We start from the raw sequence: 21,901 nt of genomic DNA on the forward strand, positions 1-21,901 counted from the left end.
AGCCGCTGCCGTCACCCAGAGAGAAGCCGCCGCTCCCAGAGACCAGGGAGGGGGAGCCGCCGCTCCCAGAGACCAGGGAGGGGGAGCCGCCGCTCCCAGAGACCAGGGAGGGGGAGCCGCCGCTCCCAGAGACCAGGGAGGGGGAGCCGCCGCTCCCAGAGACCAGAGAGGGGGAGCCGCCGCTCCCAGAGCCTGGAGAGGAGCCCCAACGTCCACAGCCCAAGGGGAAGGAGCCCGAGCGGGACGAGTTGGTGCGTCCACGGCCCGAGCGGGACGAGTTGGTGCGTCCACGGCCCGAGCGGGACGAGTTGGTGCGTCCACGGCCCAAGAGGTGGAAGTCCTCAGGCCCAGGGCTGAAGGGACCAGCAGAGAAAAAACAGCCGGAGCTGTCTCTCCCTCCACCGCCAGCAGAGGGAGAACAGTCGGAGCTGTCTCTCCCTCCACCGCCAGCAGAGGGAGAACAGCCGGAGCTGTTTCTCCCTCCACCACCAGCAGAGGGGGAACAGCCGGAGCTGTCTCTCCCTCCACCGCCAGCAGAGGGAGAACAGCCGGAGCTGTCTCTCCCTCCACCGCCAGCAGAGGGAGAACAGCCGGAGCTGTCTCTCCCTCCACCGCCAGCAGAGGGAGAACAGCCGGAGCTGTCTCTCCCTCCACCGCCAGCAGAGGGGGAACAGCCGGAGCTGCCTCTCCCTCCACCGCCAGCAGAGGGAGAACAGCCGGAGCTGCCTCTCCCTCCACCGCCAGCAGAGGGAGAACAGCCGGAGCTGCCTCTCCCTCCACCGCCAGCAGAGGGAGAACAGCCGGAGCTGCCTCTCCCTCCACCGCCAGCAGAGGGAGAACAGCCGGAACTGCCTCTCCCCTCCACCGCCAGCAGAGGGAGAACAGCCGGAGCTGTCTCTCCCCTCCGCCTCCAACAGAGGGGGAACAGCGGGCGCTGTCTCTCCCTCCACCGCCAGCAGAGGGAGAACAGCCGGAACAGCGGGCGCTGTCTCTCCCCTCCACCGCCAGCAGAGGGAGAACAGCGGGTTCTGTCTGTCCCTCCACCTTCAGCAGATGGAGAACAGCCAGAACTGCCTCTCCCTCCACCACCAGCAGAGGGAGAACAGCCAGAGCTGTCTCTCCCCTCCACCTTCAACAGAGGGGGAACAGCGGGCGCTGTCTCTTCCTCCACCGCCAGCAGAGGGGGAACAGCGGGCGCTGTCTCTTCCTCCACAGCCAGCAGAAGATGCTGGAGGACCCACCCAGCCTCTGTACCGGCTGCTGAGGGGAGCGCGGAGACAAGCTGCCTGGTGGCTAAGAGGCACAGCGCCATCGCCTGGGGATGCTTGTTCGCCATCGCCTGGGGAGGCCAACTGCTCCGCATCGCCTGGGGTTGCCTGCCTGCTAGCTCGCATCGCCTGGGGTTGCCTGCCTGCCCGCCCGCATCGCCTGGGGTTGCCTGCCTGCCTGCATCGCCTAGAGAGACTTTCTCCTGGTCCACCATCGCCTGGGGTCACTGTTGGCCCGCTGTCGCCCAGGGGGAAGGTGCTGCCGTCCCGAGAGTTAGAGAAGATGGAGCTACCGTCCCGAGAGCGGGAGGGTTCAGCGTCGCTAGAGGGGCCAGGGGGTCTCGCATCGCTAAGGGATCCAGAGGGAGCCGGGCCGCCGTTCCCGCCTTCGCCACCAGAGGGAGCCGGGCCGCCGTTCCCGCCTCCGCCACCAGAGGGAGCCGGGCCGCCGTTCCCGCCTCCGCCATCAGAGGGAGCCCGCCCACGAGGGTTCAGTCCCGATGGGAGAACGCCAGATGGGGCATTAGATATTCCATCTTGGCTGCCCCCATGGACCACGGACGTCTCCTCGTCCCAGAACTGGACAAAGGACTTTGGGACTTGAGGGGGGAGGTGGCCGTTGGGGCCATGTGTGCTAGGCACAAGGGGGGGGGGGATATGTGACGGGGAACTCCCCGTCTATATGAATATGTTTGGAACTGGCAGGGAGGGGGTTAAATTTCTCCCTGCCAGAAAAACATGTGAGAATGTGGCTGGAGCTCTAATTGAATAATTATTGATTAATTGGGCTCTAGCCACAGGGGATAAAAGCCAGGGGAGAGGCCCTGGCTGAGTGGAGTGTGTGTTCTTTTATTTGGGAGTTTGCTTTTGTGTTGGAGAGTTTTGTATTTTAAGAAGAAAGGAGTATCTTGTTTAAAGACCTGGAACTTGACCATTTATTTTTGTAAGTTCACTTTGATTATTTATTTTTGAACCTCTTTTTGTTGGCCCTTGTGCCTGTTTATTTGATTATTTTATTTAATAAATAACTTTATTTTGCCTTTACTCTGTCTCTGAGCCTCAATCCACTCGCCAGCCTGTCACAGTGATACATTTACAAATGTATTAATTTTAAGATACAATTAACATTTCATTCATTTACTTTTTATATCCATGTCACAAAGACGGCTGCAGTGGGTTATGTCAGACCAGAACCAGGAGCCAACAAATAAACAATAGAGAGGTGGAGTTTGGTAAAGTTGAGCGATTGGTGTCGCTCAGCATTTAATAATGAACAGACAGAAAATAAAAGGTTGTAAAGACAAAACACAGGACACGGCACTTTCGCGAAATAAACAGACAAACAAAACGGACTACACAAATAAACACGCTGAGCTGATATTTTTAACTATTACTTTGATTATTACCTCCGTCTCTAATCCCGTTCTCCACTCACCGAACACACAACCCCGAGTATGTGAAAACATTCTGCTTTTATGCAGCTGTACCAAGACTCGACTGCAATCATTCAATTGGAGTCTCAGTACAACTGCACATTAATTAAAAGTGTAATTCCCCGTGCTCATCTATTACATTTTACTTGCACGTGAAGTGCTGTGCAATCCATGTGCCTAAATACAAATACATTTTAAACACTGGTGTTACACAGACCCGTTTATATCCCATGTACCAATGACTATACATCAACATTTAACACACCACACGCAACATATAACAGAAAATACACACAGGGGTGGGCACTTAGTCACAGTCACAATCACAAAGAAAAGGGTGGGGGTGGGGGGGGGACGACAAGTGATATACTGTGCATGGAAGCAAACTGATTAGTACCCCTAATTCAGACTGAATTACAATTCTGTTCTAGGCTTTGATCCAATGTGAGCAGTTAAAAAAAGAGATACTGAGGCAAAATGGTCGTCTTCAAATGGAATTGGCTGCTGAACAAGAGAAGATTACCAAAGCCAAGGAGACTGCACGAGAGGAAATGATGAAGGAAAAAGAAGAGTTAGCGGCATCTGTGAGTTGTTTTTTTTATTTTTAACTAGAATACAAACATTCAGTTTTATCACTGAAATTAATGTGCATTTTTTTATGTGTTCCTAAACTATATTCAGTCTATACTGAAATTTGAAGCTGATTCCAACTTTGTAAATGCACCCCTTTCTTATAAACAAACAAACAAACAAATGTTAAAGTATACATGATTAGTGCTTGGGTTGAAACAAGGGGATAATAACTATATACTATTACAAAGTTCAAGGTGTGCTTTCAAGTAACTTAGTGCATTGATTTTAATACCACAAGTATAATATTTGGGTCGAGCCCATCGGCTTGGGGTTTATTTACATTTTTAGAAACCCAAAACACCAGTCTCATTCACTGATCTCTATAGTTGTGTTAATGTGGTAACTGTGATTTCCTGGCCGAAATACAAAACCACACACAAACGTGATAGAGTAGTGTTGCCCAGATAGTCCACCTTAATCCTAGATAGATGCCGAGTGACATTTTTCATTTCTTGAAAGGCAGAGTACAGAACCAGATCTTGCATTATGAGGTGTAAAACACACACCTGACATAAATGAACTGAGCGGCCACATGAAGGTCTGATATCTGAGTGTCCTGTCTTTCAAAAGATAGCTAGTCAGTACTGTGCAGATTGTTTGTTAGTTTATTTTAATTTGTGATTGAATAATTAAATATCAATTGGTTTGTATGAAGTAATGCACATGGCAAAGTGAGCGCACGATGCAAATAAAGCGAGGGGGATTCCCTGGGCTAACTGTGTCAGCTTTGCAGCTGTCAGTGCTGCTGTAATGCAAGGCCTGGGGAAGGGAGTGGTAGCCTTCATAAAAGGTCAACACCCACACATTTACTTGGGTGGCTGTGTTTGCCACCTTATTCACATTGCTGAGAGAGAGCCTCAAGGGAGCCGTCAGACAGCATCGAAGATCATCTAATCACCATCTTCTATTACTCGGAGAAAAGTAGCAAGAGGAAGGCAACATTGTGTAACGTGCAGAAAATGTGTGATGCTGATATCCGGAAGATTCTGAAGCTGTGCTCCACCAGGTGGCTCTTTCTAGGTCAGTGTGTGAACCGCCTCCTGGAGAAGTAAGATCCTCTGACTTCATTCTTTGCTGGAGACGTCAGTTCTTCAAAACCAGCAAACCAGCAAAGACCGCTTCCAAGCCAGCTCCAGCCAAGTCCACTTTGCAGGCTGAGAAGTCACCAAAGGCCTTGTCATCCTCCAACACCATCAGCAGTGTAAAGCCAGCACCTACACCTACAACTTCAACTTCAAGTGGGACAGGGTTTGACTTGAGCACTTTCCTCTTCAAACAGGGTGAAGTGGCCAAGCAACAGAAAACAGCCAAGGAAAAAAGAAAATGCCAAAGAGTGTCAGGACAGGAGAAGAAATCCTCTGAGAGTGCACTATCCAAGCCTGAGATGGGGCACAAGTTTTTGTCAGACTACTTTTGAAGAGGGCTATACCAGTTTTTGACACAGGAAACCAAGCTTTGCAGAAGGAAGAACCCTACATCTACTGCTGTCAACTTTGGAGAAACAACTGCAACAAATATTGGTGGGCTTCTACAAGCCAGAACAAGTTGTTGCCATAATGAAAAATGTGGGAAGAGGTTTGAAGCCCACAGACCAAAACAAAAGGAAAAACCAACTTTCTGATGAGTAACTTGAAGTGGGTCATGAAACGAAATGCTTCATCGAAAACCAGACGAGCCGACACGAGGCAGTTTTACAAGGATGTGAGGCAGTTCTTCTCATCAGCTGCTGAATACATGATCTGGAAATTTCCTTTTGGAGATGAGGTGTTGGTGCATGCAGCTGTGGCAGGCAGCACAAGTGCTGTGCAATCCTCGTGCTTAAATACAAATATTCATTTTAAACCACTCATGTTGCACAGACCAACATTAACACGTAACATACAACACCAAAATACATACAGGGGCGGGGCAATATTACTACAGGAGGTTACAATAGACTACTGGAGGATGAGTTCCGTCTGTATCAGGTAAATGATTTTGAAGACTGCATCATGACTAAGCACATTGACGAAGCCTGGAGAGAGATTGCCTTGATCAAGGTTGCTGACAAGCAAGTCTTTGCAAGTATTTCTGCAGTAATGCTAGGCATTTTGGTCATCTTTCACAGTAATTCTGACTGTAAAAGAGTGTTTAGCTTGGAGACCAAAAACAAAACCCAGCACAGAGACATGCTAAGTGTAATGATAATGCAAAAAGTCATGATGTCAGCGAAGCAGCAAGCGTGTCACACACAAACCTTTAGTGACATCTTGCTCAGGAAAATCAAGTCAGCCACCGTTCAGAAGGCAGATCTGAAAGTGCAGTTTGACTTGTTTGGATTTCTTTCTGTTTTAAACAACTCACTTTGTGGAAAGCTATTACATTTGGTGCTGACTTGAATGAAACTCAATGAATATTTGCAAGTTGTTTTTCCTTTTTTGAAAGTGCTTTGTTAGAGAGAAGATTGAACTGTATTTGCTTTGTTTTAAACAACTCACTTTTTTGGGAAGCTGTGACAGGGCTAGGAGCTCTGCACATGTTCACACTGAAACATGGTTGATATTTATTTAATTATTTCAGGGGTGCAAGTTGGTTATGATCAGTTTGATTTTTGGCTGGACGGAGACAAAAGTACTCAGATGAGGCAATAAAACTGCTCAGATCATCACAAATCAGACATCAATGTATTACTTTCTCCCCGTACATTGCACACCAACAGGAATTCATTCATGTCACCCTTTGATCTTTTGATTGATAATCTGGCATTTTTAATATATGTTTGTTATGTTAACTTGATTTTAAACTTTCTGTATATTTGCCTGTATAAACATCCCTGTGATCCTTCAGTTCAGTTTGGAATTTCCTGTGAATATTAGTCTATACCAGTCACATCCAAGATTTTGATCCCATGGGTGTTTATATTTATTTGTTCTAACCTTCTCAGTCCCTGTATCCTTTGGATGTTTGGATTTTAAGTATAAATTATAAACCATGCTGGAGCATTATGGAACCTCATGTGGTCACTGTTGTATTAAATAGTGTTTGGTAATCTTTGGAAACACTAAAGTATGACCAACTTATCACTTTAAAAAGGGATATCTTGCCCCCAAAAAGTGAATGTAGAAATTTAGTAACACATCTTTCAACTCACCAAAGGCTTAAGGTCAAGAAAATACCTTATGTGATGGCAGTGAAAAGGATCAAAAGAAGATTGCCTTAACTACTATACTGAAATGAGTATGCAATCTTCAACCAAGTAGCCAAAGCACAGCAAACTCGGGAGACATAGTCTCGCTTGCAGTGTTTTTACCACAGACTGTTAGTAATATGCTGTTTAGCCTAGACATTTAAGTTGTACAGTACCAAGTGTCTTGCTTGACAGGATCTGGCGGTCGATAAATACTGCCACACAGTGCTGCTGAAGTGTTTTTTTTTTTTTTTTCTTCTCTCAGGTGAACTTTGTAAAAACAGACGTAAGTAATCAACTGCCCACAGACATTTTGAATGGAATTCTGACTATCATGACTGCTGTTAAAAACAGCACCAGCTTCAGACCAAAGCAAATGATCCAGTCTGAAATTGTGTCCGTGTATGACCATAAAAAGTAAATGAGCCCTAAAGGTCTACTAACAGGAGATCATCTCATAGTGAGTACAGAGCACAGGGCTAACAGAAGTTCAAACTAAGTTTAGAACTGTCATATGAGCAGCAAAGCTAAATGTATTTCCCAACTAGCGGTAATTAAGTTAAATGTAGTGGACTGTGGCAATGTTGCCCGCCCCTGTGTGTATTGCAGTGTTATATGTTGTGTTTTAATGTTGGTGTATAGTCATTGGTACATGGGATATAAATGGGTCTGTGGAACACGAGTGGTTTAAAATGTATATTTGTATTTAGGCATGAGGATTGCATAGTACGTCAGTGCAGGTAAAATGTAATAATATGCGAGCACGGGGAAATGCACTTTATTAATTCATGTGCAGTTGTAGCGCGACTCCAGTTGAATGATTGATTAGCAATCGTGTCTCGGTACAGCTGCATAAAAGCAGCATGTTTTCATTCACTCGGTGTTGTGTGTTCGGTGACGGGTGGAGAGGCGCCCTTAGTGTTTCGGGTCCCTGTCAAAAGGTGGAGGTGAGTCGTCTCCGCTACGACGACAGGGATAGGTGGTCGCCGTCTTCTATACTAGCGTAGCCTCGCACTCGCCCTCCTCGGAGTGGTCAGGGACGTTCTCGACCTGGACAGAGGTAATAATCAAAGTAATAGTTAAAATGCATATTCACCTGTGTTTTATCTGTGTAATCAAGACAGGGGTGTTTCCTACACCGGTTCTTCTCCCGGTTTTTTGGGCGTTGGGTCAATTTGGTGTTAAGCGGTTCCTACGACGGGGCGAAGCGGGTTCCTAAACATATTATTTTGGTGTAAGTACAGTGTCCTGTGTTTTGTTTGTCTTTACAACCTTTTATTTTCTATCTGTTCTTTATTAAATGCTGAGCGACACCAATCGCTCAGCTTCACCAAACTCCACCTTTCTATTGTTTATTTCTTGGTTCCTGGTTCTGGTCTGACGTCACCCACTGCAGCTGTCTTTGTGACATGGATATAAAAAGTAAATGAGTGAAATGTTAATTGTATCTTAAAATTAATACATTTGTAAATGTATCACTAAAACCTTCATTGGTGTATATGAACTCTTCCATTCCGTATGAGCATTCTGTTACAAAACTGTGACAAATTTTACTTGCGATACTGGCTTCAATTACAAAGGTTTTTTATTAATAAAAATAATGTATTTCTTTCAGTCCCTTGTCTTGTCCCACTGGTTTTGCTCTTACACCACAGGCTGCTCATATCTGGCTCTACTCAATACGATAATCACTTCAAACAAACTCAGTACTGCTAAGCGCTATAACACGAATAAGAAAATCTTAACATTTTATTTACAGTATGAAAAAAATGAAAAAAACTAGTGCTAACTCTTATACGTGACTCTAAGATTGTGCACTTTCATACAACTAAGCACACATCTCAATGTTATATTCGTGAGCAAATGCAATCCAGTGTTAAAACTATAGCACTGTAACAACCAACCCCGGTCTCCCCAGTGGATCTGAATCCGGTGTAAAATAAAGTATATTACCTTGGTGAATAATTTAAGCCGGATATTGTCTGAATGTTACATATCCTGCTAAGTTTAGATAGCGCTACAAAATGGGAGCTAGGATTTATTTCTGTTTTATATTGTTTGTAAAAAGCCGTGTTCCAACTTAAAAAGGGAAACCACTAAACAAATAAACATGCAGGTGCTGTCATCTTTAAACCCATCCTTACTATTACTGTAAATAAAGCTTTGTCACAAACTTTTTTTTTTTACGTTGTTAATGTACAATTGCATTGCCATCCTTGTAGCAGACAAGCCCTTTTGTAAGTGTTACGCTTGAAATTTGTAATACTTTTCTGTGGATTCATAGCAACAACTGTGGATAAGTGAATCGACAATACTACCCAGCACTCCCCTTCTCGTCAAAGCCACACAGCCACTTTTAGTTAAATTTGTAGAATTGATCAATCAAAAGATCAACGGGTGACGTCACAGAAATGTTTGAATTAACTGCCGGTCCAGAGGGTTTTAAACGGCCGCAGCTCTATATTTATTACATTATAACTCAAAAAGATTTAAACAAAACACAAAACAAGGGCCCAAAGCAAAAATAAACACAACTAGTAAGGTCGAATACCTTGCATTGGTAGCATTCGCTCTCTCTGTGTCAATATTGTTGTCTTTCTCATACGCCCCCTACACTCTCCCCCGCACTGAGCCCGGAGTGGGTCTTTTATATATTTTGTGGCTGAAGCCTTAATTACCCATTAAATAATGACCTTAAGTTTCCAGCCACATTCCCACAAGCTTTATCGGGATGGGAATTTAACCCCATCCATGACGACTACATTCTACAAGAATGGCTTGTCGCCGGTCTCAGAATAATAATAATGCTAATTCCTGTTGGTATGTAATGCACGGGGAGGGAGTCATAATTTGATGTATGATTTGTGATGATGTGAGCAGTTTTACTACCTCGTCTAGGCAATTTTGCCTCCAACCTGCAACATTTGTGGCAATAAAAAAAAAAAAAAAAAAAAAACTACAAATCCTAGAATGATAATTCCTGTTGGTATGTAAGGCAAGGGGAGGGAGTAATACATTGATATACGATTTAAGATGATCTGAGCAGTTTTACTGCCTTGTCCGGGTACTTTTATATCTCTCCGGCTTTTACTAACTCCCATTGATAATGCAAGTCGGCCATTTTGAACCTCCAGTGAGGCAGCTCTGAGCTTGACTCTCTACTGTTAGGAAGCGCGCGCAGCGTGTGCTTCATTCAAGTTCCAAACCCAGGTCCCCCCTCAGAGCTCAGCTCAGGACAACAGTCCCGGTTGTCTCCCCCGAGAACTAGTGTGACACATGTGACAAATAAACTCAATACAGTGTTATTGCATCACTCACACCAATTTATTATACAATGTAAAAATAGTAAAATAATATATTAATAGACTTTATTTATTATTTTCTTGCTACCTCCATTGAGCTGTGATCATAAGTGGAAAATAGAGTAGAAGTGCAGCTCATGTGATATATACACACACACACACACACACACCCCGTAATACTTCAATTTGGCACCGCAGCGCTTATTTTAAATTGATCAAAATGACTGCTGCTCTTAAATGAGGGCGGCGATTATACAAGGGTGGCCTTTATTAATAATACTGTGCTTTACAAACGCTACATGTTTTATTACATGATTTAAGGCATGTTAGAAGCGACTCTGTGAGAGGCTCCAATCTGCAGCACTATACTCTTGTGTGTTTTTGGGGCTTGAATACAGTACATTTACTGACAGTTAACGAGAGCCTATTAGGTGGGATTTGGAAGGTCAGGGGAGTAGTGTACCAGTGAATCAGGAGTGTGTATTGGTTGTTAAGGGGCGGAGACAATGCTGGTGTGGCAGTTAAATCCAAGAGTGTGACATAGAGGCGTCGAAAAATTTAGGTTCTCACACTGTATCTACAAAAAGACGTACAGGTTGTTTTGACTGAGAGGCTCCATTCTTATAGTCGAACTAAAGACATTTTTTATGTGTATATGGATGAGCCAATATAACTAAAAGAGAAGAAAAACATGACCTGAACAAACATTATAGAGACGTTCTCTTGTGGCTTTGATTTAGAAACGTATCTATCATTCATATAACAATTAAGGGCATGGCATGTTTATTTTTACAATTGAACTAAAAACAAAACAACAAAACCACCTATAAGAACTTCAGGTCTGCTGTTCTGTCTACTACAATACAGCTACATTTTAAATTAAACTTTCCTAATAAGATATTACATTGTTGTGGTGTTATGCTACTAAATGGACACTAGAGGTCACTATTACTAGTAAGAGGCTGTAAGGAACTACTGCGTTGAGGCCATAAAACAGTTACCATTGTCTTGACTACTAAGTTCAATAAAGCGATTCAGTACTGTATACACCACTTCCTGCTTTTCACTTACAACTACACAACAATTGTTCATGAAAAAATACTTGTTTCATGTAAGGTTTGCATATTGTGAACACTTCAGTGATCACATCCAAAGCTAATTATAATTGGCATGATCTTAGTATTACAATAGTTATATACCGTATTACTTCAATTTGGCACTGCAGCGTTTATTTTAAATTGATCAAAATGACTGTGCTGCTTAAAAGAGAGAGGCCGTTATACGAGGGCAACCTTTATTAATAATACTACAATTTTCAAACGCTGCCATATTTTATTACATTATTTACGACATTTTAGAAGTATTGCGGTTGCTTATTTTCTGTAATATGGTAGCCTACCTGTATATAGCAGTGTGTGTGGCTACTTTGACTATAGCACGTTTATCGGTGACAGTTACCAAGAGCTTATTGGGTGGGAGTTAGAAGTACAGGGGAGTACTGTATCAGCAAATCAGGAGTGTGTATTGGGTGTTGGGGCGAGACAATGTGGTGTAGCAGTTAAGTCCAAGAGTATAGCGTAGATGTTTTTCTGCACCAAATTACCTCAGAATATCAGCTTGATTTCTGTAAAAACTACTATATATCCTACTCCGTTATTTATTTTTTTTCTCACTGTAACCTGCTTGTTTATAATTTCTCTGCAAGAGAATTTGAAACTAAATCCTCTCATAGATAGTAAGCACATTGTTTTTATTTGTACGGAATTGAGTACGGGAATTATAATTGAACTTAAAACAAAACCACCTGTAAGAACTTCAGAAGGACTGTTGTTCTGTACGTAGTGTATCTTGCATTTTCTTTCAGAACTGTACTACCATAAAATAAAATGTGTTGACTATGTGTGTGTATATACATTAGTTTGTAATGTACATGCTAGATTGAGGCTCTTGTCTCTTTGGGGGGCATACATAGTCAGTTTTTGACTATTCATTTGTTTACTGTTTGTGTTTGTAGGGTCAGAAAAAAAATACTTTTAATGTTTCTTTATTGATATTGGCGTTTATTCGAGAGTGGCCTCTATTATAAAGCTAATATGACTGGCGCCAATACGAGGGCGTCTTTAATTGAAGTAATACGGTATATGTGTGTGTATATATACACACACACAGTACATCTGACTCCTATTCACCCTTTTTTACAGTAATTTCAATACATTAATTTTGTTTCAGTACTTTTGCATTTGGCTGTTTTTAGTCAGTTTAGCATCCTTTTTTTTTTTTTTTTTTTTTAATTAGGTCTACATAATGTGATTTAACAGCTACGACTTTTTTTTTTTTTTTTTTTTAACTCAGACTTCCAGATTGAGCTTTTCACTTTTTAGGATAGATTTTTTTTAACAAAAGGGTTAAGTTAGGGTATGCAGGCTGAGTGTTTGCGTATGCCTGCAGTGCCAGTACTAGCACCAGCCTGCTTCATCAGCAAACCGTACTGAGGACTGAGAATCAATTAGGTAAGTCTTGTCATAACTTTTGATATATGTTACTATATTAAATGTATTAAGGTATGTTCATATGAACCACAATGAGCTCCCAAAAATGCCAGGTGGCTTAATGCTTAAACTGCTGATGCTTTTTCATTGTGCAAAAAAAAAAAAAAAAAAACTCAATTTCAGTTTCTGTTTGGCTTAGTCTTTTACCTGTATTGTTCGGTTTGGAATGGTATGCAAATTATTGTTATTATTATTATTATTCAGTCATTTAGCAGGGAGTGAACTATGCATCAACAACTGCTGTTGTAGTCATTTACAATAAGACCTTGGTTTTACGTCTCATCAGTGTCGGTTTCGGTTTGGGAAAATCATAACCCTTAAATTATGTATTTATTTTCATCAAAATATAAAACTGAGCTTGAAACCAAGCCCAAACAAGCCTAACAGAAAAGCCTGTAAACAGCTTGTGCATTGAATTTGTTTTCCATGTACCTGTTTAATAGTGGTCGGGCCATAACCTGAGTGGCTCGTCCGGCTCCAAGGCCTATGCTCAACACAGAACATTTTATTTTAAAGCATTGTGTAAAACAATGTACTATATGCTCTCTCATTCTATACTCGTTATCTATACACTGTATACAATTGTATGTGTGGTGTAATTACGAAAGAGAGACCCTAGCAATTATCACTGCATTGGAATAAGACAAAAAATAACTTCACTGGAAATAAAATTGTATTCCCAATTTAGGAGCTTGACAGTATTCTGTCTTAGTACCTATTTGTATTTCCCAGGCCATTGTAGCCGGGTAAGTGGCCCTTAGTGCTAGTGGCTTGTGAAGATATTTAATTTGAAATTAAGTTGTCATTATTATTTAGTGTGTGTTTTTGTGAATATAATAAAGGTCATCTCATGAGTTGAAAGTTTTGTGCCCATATTATCTTTTAATTTGAGGAAAATAATTATGGAAAGTTGTATTGTTATGCTCTATTAATTCCAAGAGAGGGCAGTAAAAGCACAGTTATCTACAGCCCTTTTTTTTTTTCTTTCATTCAAAACTTCTTAGTGAACACTACCCATGGGAGATATTAGAGACCTACTTTTTTCTGCCCTCCGCTGGAGTTAATAAAATCTACAGTAGCAATGACACCTTTCATAATGATGACTCTTATTCATAAAATTGTACTATTCAAGACAAATAACTCAATAGTTGCAGTCAATGTACAGCTACAGTGGCATGGCACATTTAGGACAGTAGGTGGCACTGTGATACTGCAGCATGAACTATATACCTATTTTTTCCTCATGCAGGTGATGTCACTATCCGTAAAGGTGGCCAGTCTTGAAGGACAGCTTGAGAGGTTAACCAGAGAAAATAATTCAGTAGCCAATCAGCTGGAGGAAGCTCAAAAGCAGCTCATTTCTCAGGACTTGGATATCAGTAAGGTAAACATGTTTCTTGTCGTTGTTGCTTTACTCTTGACTAGTCCTCTACAGCAGGGATTGCTCAGCTTTTTGAATCAACCATGTTCTGAATTATTTAATTGCACTGGTTAAAGCTCCACTTAGGCCTTAAAGTGGGTCATTGCTTAATTGTAACAAATGAAACCTTCAGTAGTGGAACTGGGCACTCCAGCCTCACAGTTTAGTTAACCTTGGCTTTTCCTGTCTTTTCTATTGCAATAATACATTGTGCCAACCAGCTCCATAATTATTTAACCTTGCTGAAGATCAGTGAAAACAGATGACTGATGCATTGTGATGCCACACATTTACACATGGTGGCAGCAGATTACTGTATTTGTTATGTTTTGTGATAATTGGCAAGTGGTTGTTTTTGTGCTGTGTTTCATACAAATTGAAACATTATGTAAGATACCAGAATTTCACCATATTATATTGTTTATCACAGGCTGTTAAAGTGATTTTGTGTAAGATGTGTTTGGTTTCATCCAGGTGTGTGGAGAGCTGCGGTATCAGTTAAACCAATCTCAATTGAAGAGGGATGAGGCAGAGAAAGAGCTCCGGGAATTCAGAACTAAAACCACGAGGGATCTTGAACTCCGAGAACAGGTATAAGCATAAATGAGATGCCTTTAGTTTATCACTAAATTGGTTGAAACCCTTATAATTGGGAATTCAGAGTTTCCTGTAAAAATGCAGTAACTAATCTATAGTTTTCAAACTTGTAGTTTAGAGCACTGAGTGTGCAACCTGTTCAGTTCATACTTACCTTAAAGCCCTGGTCACACCTGGAACAATAACCATAACCATAAATCTTTTATGGAGTGGCCACACCAGAACGATAAAGGGCTCTGATATATTGTACAGCAAATGCCAATCAGCTTTATAGTACACGTCCACTTTTATTTCCAGCAAGATGAGGGACAGTGATGAGGAACTTTAAGAAATACTCTTGTTGTATCGGATCAACTGAAAGTGTACGAGATAGAGAAGACCAGTGTGGGTACACAGAATACTACAGAGTAGGGAGGAGTTAGGGGAATTCCACACGCTCGTTGGTATAGTCAGGCGCTGAAAATCACGCTGTGGGTATTGCTTCAAGGGAGTGTGCACTGTCGCCTTGGGTACAACCACTTCCCATTAAAGTAAAACATAAAATAAGAACATGCTATTTATCGTTGATTACACCTTACTTAATATGACGATAGATGATACTCCATAAATTATGTATACTAATTATTATTATTTAAAGCTCAAAAAATGTCTTTATGGATCATATACGATCATACATTGTGCTTTTACTATAATTATACATGAATGGCTGTTTATAAAATAATTTATAACACAATTTAAAAAAAAAAAAAAAGATTCCTTAATGTATACTAGAACCAGTTTTCCGATGTGATGTTCTGTGGTGGAGCAGTGGAGGGCAGTCGTCTCTGCAGGAACTCATTGCAATACCTGTATTTACTGTTTACCAGGTTTAAAATAATATATAAAATAACACCAGGTATGTGATGATGTCACATTTAATGCAGCCCTGATTGGCCAGGAACGTTTATCATTTTCGTTGTAGCAGGGAAAAATCACTCTGAAAGAGATTGAAATGATAGCTATTGTTATCATTTACAATGATCGTTATCGTTGTGGTGTGTGATCACTTCCGTTCATTTGAACTGGAACGAGTTAAAAAAAAAATCGTTATCGTTCCAGGTGTGACCGGGGCTTAATGCATTTTTTAGTGTGACTGTCCACTTGCCTAACTAGTCCAGCTCCTGGGGTAGTTTTGAGTTACTACCAGAGTAAAATTTCATGTGTAAGCTACATTAAAAAATAATGTGACTTCTTGATTGCGCATTAGTGATGCATGTAAAACCTAAAGATGTGCTTTACACATACGCAGATCAGAGAACTGCACTGGAGAGTCAACTCCAGCTTTAGCATGACTACACTGAAGAAAACTCACTCTTTATTCTAACACAAAATTTCACAAAATGGAATGCTTTCACATTTGTATATTCAGAGACTAAACTTTATTCTGAAATTCTTTACCCAGTTATTTAGAGGGAAAGTTGAATTAATGAAAATGTGTGTTTGCTTGTTTTTAGGTAGGTACTGTAACAATTGCATTCTGTTCCTGTATGTAGACAAAAGCTTATTGAATTGAGGTGGACCTTTGTGACTCATTATTTACCACAAGCTACATACAGAATATGGAGATACCAGCAAATGCCTTTTTGTTTTGACTTTACGTACATTTGTCACACCTGTCTTGTCGCATATAGTCACAACAACTCATCCTAAAACAATGGCAAAAATGGAAGTTGCATATTATTAAGGTATATGTCACATTCAGTTGATCCAAAGCAAAACAGAGCCGACATGAAGAATAAAAATTCAACCCATCTCGTTTTTCTGATGTTTTGATTTTGGTGTGGGTATGTCGATTATCAGTGGCAAGATATTTAGATGTATACATCTAAACAATCACTGAAAACCCATTAAAAGACCACCAAGCTTCATTGGGTCAAAATAAAAATAAAATACAAATCATTCTATGATATTAGGCTGTATGGGCATATGTGTTGCTACAAAATAAACAATTTATATAGTATGGAACAAAACACAAACATGTTTTACTGTAAATTTCAATACCAGTACTTCTACAGTTTAGTTAGACAGTAAAGCTATGAACTTTAATCCTTAAATGTATGGCAGATATCGGAGACAAATAATTAAAACAATGGATAAAGTAATGCAATTCACTCCTAGCTTGGAAAAACTAAAAATACTTAAAATGATTTGCACTTTTTAGATTTGTAGTTTTTTTGTGATAGTAAAATAAACTGTTATTGTTACAAACAATTACAAAAGGTTATTATTGTAACATTAAAATACATTGATATATCAATTGTACTCCTGTAAATCTTGCATAATAATAATTCATGTCATTTTTGGAACCTCACATTTTCCTGTATAAAACATGCAAACGTATAGTATGCTACCTATTGTTCCTTGAAACCAGGGTGCTGGAGCCGAGGGGGCCAGAGGGGCCATGGCCCCCCACTTTTAAGTTGGGGGAGGGGGAGCCCTCTTTATTTTTTGACAAAAAACACATGTGCACGCTCAGTCACACCGCAACACTCAAAGTTTTGTATGTAGATTAGGCTACTGTCACTTCAAGGAATTATCCCTCTTGGCCCCGCCCCGTACAAATGTGGGTAAACATTTCTTATTAGGCATCATTGTTGTGTAAGTGAATTCAGTGTTGTTCAATAGCTGAGTAGAGAGCCTGTTAACAAAAAAAACATTCTTTATGTTTTGAGAGGTGGCACATCTGTACCCATGGTTTGTATTGCTGAAATATACTTGTGTGTTTGTGTGTAGGGCTGTATTTTTTTCCTGGTATAATAGTGCTTATTTCACAACATGTGACGATCTAAAAATAGGTATTTCAAGATATTTTACGATTAAACATAATGTTTATTAAAGCAGAACAAAATAGTGTTGTCCATTCAAAATGGTTATACAACCAATGTGCCGAAATGTTTAAATGCTTACGTGAAAAAAGTACATTGTAGAATATTTGTTTATTTATTTGTCCACCTTGTAAATAAAGTAGTAAAAACAAATGTTGTTGTTATAAAAGTTCTTATTTAAAACTGGTCTAGAAAAAAGTTTCCATTTCAATGTGTGTTGCCCAAGCAGTGATATAACACCAACTGTAATTATGTTTGATTTGTAAGTGTTAGAGAATCTACATTATTTCTTTACAATTGATATTTAAGTTTCAGATTACTTTTCTTGATTTTTTGAAGCTGCTGTGGAGAAGTTGTTCAGATCAGAGTCATAAACAGCAACTGTGATCAGCACTATTCCATTATTGGCAGACAGATGTGTCACCCATTTCAGTGGCAGACAGACAGTCAGACAGACAGAAAGGCTTTCAGTGTGCAGAGTCTTTACGTTTGCTGTGAGTTTTTTTCATCGCGAGAACGGGAAGTATACAGAGAACTTGGATAATTAAAGAATGGAAAAACAAACGCTTTATTGTGTATCAGGCAGCAAAAATCTTAATTGAACCGCCACCAATGAATAAAATATAACAAGCCAACCTATGAAATTATTTCTGCAGGAGCCACTCTCCACAGCAAAGCAGAAACACTGACAGCTTTAAACACAGTGGATTTGATAAACTACACAAAGACAGAACTAACACTGTGAATACTGGAAAAACTGTGGACATGTTTATACAATGAATGTTTCTACATTTGTCATCTTGTAACACCATAGAAGACCATTCAGATATGTTGAAACATGTGTTACTATTTTATGTAATTTGTGTCCGAAGCAGGAAATCATGGTAAAACTTTTAAAAAATAGCTAGTTTTTAGGTAGGCTATAAAATTTAATCATACTTTATAAACAGCTGTTTAATATTCTTTATCAATGTGAATGTTGTACATGATCATTTTCTTTTTTTGTTAGTTTTACAAAACAATCATTTGATTTCTTTTGATGTAAATTAAACAGTGTTTGTGGGATACCACTCACTACCCAACATTCAGATAACAAGCTGCTGCTGCTGCTTCTTCTTCTTCTTGGTAGTCATAGTAGTAGCGTTGTTGTTGTTCTTGAAAACTTTAAATAACCAGTAGACTATTCATATATAACCTGCTTCAATATTTGACGTAGTTGTTAAATTACTTTCATTGTAGAAATACTGCATTCAAATTATATACAGTATATTTTTTTAAACAAAATTGGTAGTTTTTACATGATAGTAATGCTATCTATTGTATAGGAGAAAAAATGTTTTGCAACAAGACAAAGGTATGGCTGATGATTTCTGTTGTAAAAGCAGCCACTGGACTTTATACAAGTACAAACTCGGCTCTTGCGTTTTGTGACCATTCTGTATTACAAAATGCATTGGTTAAGTTTTGTTGTATTTTTATTTATTTATTTTTTTAAATAGGCTAGCTTAAAATGTAATTTGTCCTGCAAATTACCGGAACCTTTCCAAAAGTGGTGGGGCCAAGGTGTCCGTTGCCCCGCAAGAAAATGTTAATAGGTCATCCAAGTCCTTATTTTAATTTTTTTTTTTTTGTGAAACAGTTCAGACTTTGACTGGCTTTACCGGATTACTTTTTGTTCCTGCAGGAAATAGAGAAGCTGCACCTGGAGCTGAGCGAAACCAAGCAGCGTCTGGAACGTGCCCAGCAGGACTCGGCCCGCGCCAAGGATGAGTCCCTGAGACTGACAGAGCTGCTGGGCAGATCTGAGCACCAACTGCACCTCACCAGGTACCCCTAATCCTATTACATGCTGCAACACCAATTTCATTCCGCCGGTGCTTGCAACAGGCCCCCAAACAGCCGTTAATGATATCCTTCTAAGTAAGTCGCTACATGTGCTGCTGCTTCATGGTGACCCCCCAGTCTTCTTTATTAGAGATTCACTGCAGATTATGTGTGTTCTGCATGACATGTTTGACTTTAGAAAGACTCATTTTATTAAAGGAGCTGTTAAGATTAAAATATATGCCAATACTAAACCACAGTATTCTAAGAACACAATCGCATACTATCAGGGTTATTAAAGCTTTGTAACTTAGGTTGAGTAAATCTAGTTAATAAATAGCTGGAACTAAAAAAGAAAAATAAATGTGTGCATATTTACTTATACTGTAAATATTTACTTATACAGTAAGTACAGTACCAATTGTAGCCTGTGTACCTTTCTACAACCACGTTAAAAATGGTTAAGAAACAGGGTTTTTATTCATTTGTACTTAGGAGTGTCAACACAAATAACACTAACTTTAAATTTTTTGTGTGTGGGGGTATGTATCTAAATATGTTAAAGTCCCATTTTGAAATTCATAATCAGGGTTAATTTAAGGACAGAACAAAAGTTAATCAATGATTTCTTTCACACAGCCTCTTTCAAGATGCTCTGTGTATCTTTGTTTTGCAGAGTGAATCTCAAACAAATCAATCAAATCATAACAATGCATGATCACTGCTGGTGCCTTATACAAAAAAATCTTTGGGTAAACATTAAAAAAATCACATTTTACATTTTCAAATTATGTTTAATTAGTTTAGTTTAGGCGCCGATAGCGTTTCAAACGTTTTGATTGTTTCAAAATGATCTGTTATTATTTAGATGGTAGGGTATGCTGGTAGTTTTATCATTGACTAATGTTGCATAAATCCATTTTAAAAATACAGTTGTAGTCAAAAGTTTACATACCCCAATGAAAAAGTATAATTTCTAGAAATTTCTCAAAAACAAAGAATTTTAGGAAAAATCTTTTGTAGCAGAACATTTGCTTTTGTGGATAAGGAAAAAATTTACAATAGAGGCCTACAATTATTTATTTAAGCAATGCTAATTCAAAAGTATTCTTACCAACAAGAAAAATGAAATGAATAGCTAGTTGAGGCACCTTTAGCAATAATAACCTCTTAAATGATTAGGATATTTGTCAATGAGCTTTTAGCATGATTCTTGATTTTTTTTTTGGCATGATTTTTGACCGTTAGTCAACGCAAAATTGTTCCAGTTCATTCAATTTCCGAGGACTTCTCTTGTGCACAGCCTTCTTCAACTAATACCAAAGATTCTCAGTCGGATTTAGATCGGAACTATGACTAGACCATTCAAGAACCTTGATTTTATTCTTCTTTAACCATTCTGAAGTAGATTTTGATGTGTGCTTTGGATCGTTGTTGTGTTGTAACGTCCAGTTGCGTTTTAAACCAAGTTTTGTAGCGAAGAGTTTCTGATGATTGACCAATGTCTTTTGGTATTCTATGGAATCCATTTTAACAAGCATTGGAACAACATTTCCTTTGCCATTAGAGGAAAAACAGCCCCATAGAAGGATATTGCCACCTCTGTTCTTGACAGTAAGTATGGTGTTCTTTTCTTTGTACACCTCACTAGACTTTCTCTAACGTAACGACTATCAGCTGTCGTGCATATTTACGTTGTATATCTATGGTTTATGTCACAACCATGTCCTCGCCAATTACCATTAAAGAAAATACCCCTATAGCTCACAATGTAATTATTAATCATAATAAACACAATACCTCAATAAGAACTAGCGATTCTGGCTTAATTGTCCCTAGACTCATGATGAAAAGAGATTAACAAGTAACATTGTGTATGTTTAAGTATTTCAAATCAATCATAAATGTATATTTGTTATAAGACAAAGAAAAGTAACAATTATTACATGTATTCATTTTCTCAAAGGAAGAAGAGTAAAGGTTTGGCTTCATAGTTAAAAACATATGTATAAAGAATAAACTAAATAAAACATTCAAGGAAGAGTAATGCATTGTTAAATGTTCATAATAAATTCTTGATGTGCTCTCTGGTTATAGAGTTCTGCTTTAGTGAAGCAGTCTTTATAGTTCATCACTCATTGTTCAGTTCAGTCACGCATTAAGTATACATGTGCTAGCTTCCAAGTGGCTAACTGTACAATGTCCAGCATCTAGTTGAATAGACGCACATTATGTATTGTGACTATCAATATCATGTCTGCAGTTCAGTTACTTGTAAACAAACCCGATAAGTTTGATACTTATTCTGTTGGTGCGATGTTTAAAACAAAGTCTTCTTAACACGGTCATCCTCTCTGTAGAAGTTAGCTGTGCAGCAGCACAGTGCAGTATCTTTGTGAAGCCTGTACTGTAGGCAAAAGCTTTCTTTGTTCCAGAGGCAGCCCATCTTGTCCGGGACAGCTTTAAAGATTACATCATTGCGTCTTCATTGAAGATCTTTGGAGTTTGAGTTGAGAGCGATGAGATTGAAGAGAGAGCTTCAGAGAATCGAGCCTTTGTGTATCCCAATTTCAATTATTGTTTATATTATCAAGAAGTACAAGACTCATGGTACTGTCACAACTCTCCCTCGGTCAAGAACAAGTAGAAGAATTGTGAGGAAGGTTAATAACAATCCGAGATTGACTGTCAAAGGTATTCAAAGTGAATTGACTGCAATTGGGGCTGGGGTTTCCATTTCAGCCATAGGTCGAGTATAAAAGAGAAATGCAATAAGAGAAATTGCACAACATCCCATTTTCCACATTTAGTTTTATTTGAAGTGTTTATTCAAGTTTAAAAGCTA

At 39.7% G+C, this 21,901-nt stretch overlaps 1 protein-coding gene across 2 annotated transcripts in view; it reads left to right on the top strand.

Annotated features, from left to right (window-relative positions):
• LOC121316055 (serologically defined colon cancer antigen 8 homolog) overlaps window positions 1-21,901 on the top strand; it is a 147,626-nt gene that overhangs the window by 29,900 nt on the left and 95,825 nt on the right. For both annotated transcript variants that reach the window (XM_041250775.1, XM_041250774.1), the window contains exons 10-13: window positions 3,133-3,285; window positions 13,601-13,735; window positions 14,246-14,362; window positions 18,917-19,059. In XM_041250775.1, the coding sequence (XP_041106709.1) occupies window positions 3,133-3,285; window positions 13,601-13,735; window positions 14,246-14,362; window positions 18,917-19,059 (548 nt within the window). The remainder of the gene's footprint in view (window positions 1-3,132; window positions 3,286-13,600; window positions 13,736-14,245; window positions 14,363-18,916; window positions 19,060-21,901) is intronic.

Source organism: Polyodon spathula, chromosome 5, assembly GCF_017654505.1.
Source record: "Polyodon spathula isolate WHYD16114869_AA chromosome 5, ASM1765450v1, whole genome shotgun sequence".
In the NCBI taxonomy this organism is placed as follows: Eukaryota; Metazoa; Chordata; class Actinopteri; order Acipenseriformes; family Polyodontidae; genus Polyodon; species Polyodon spathula.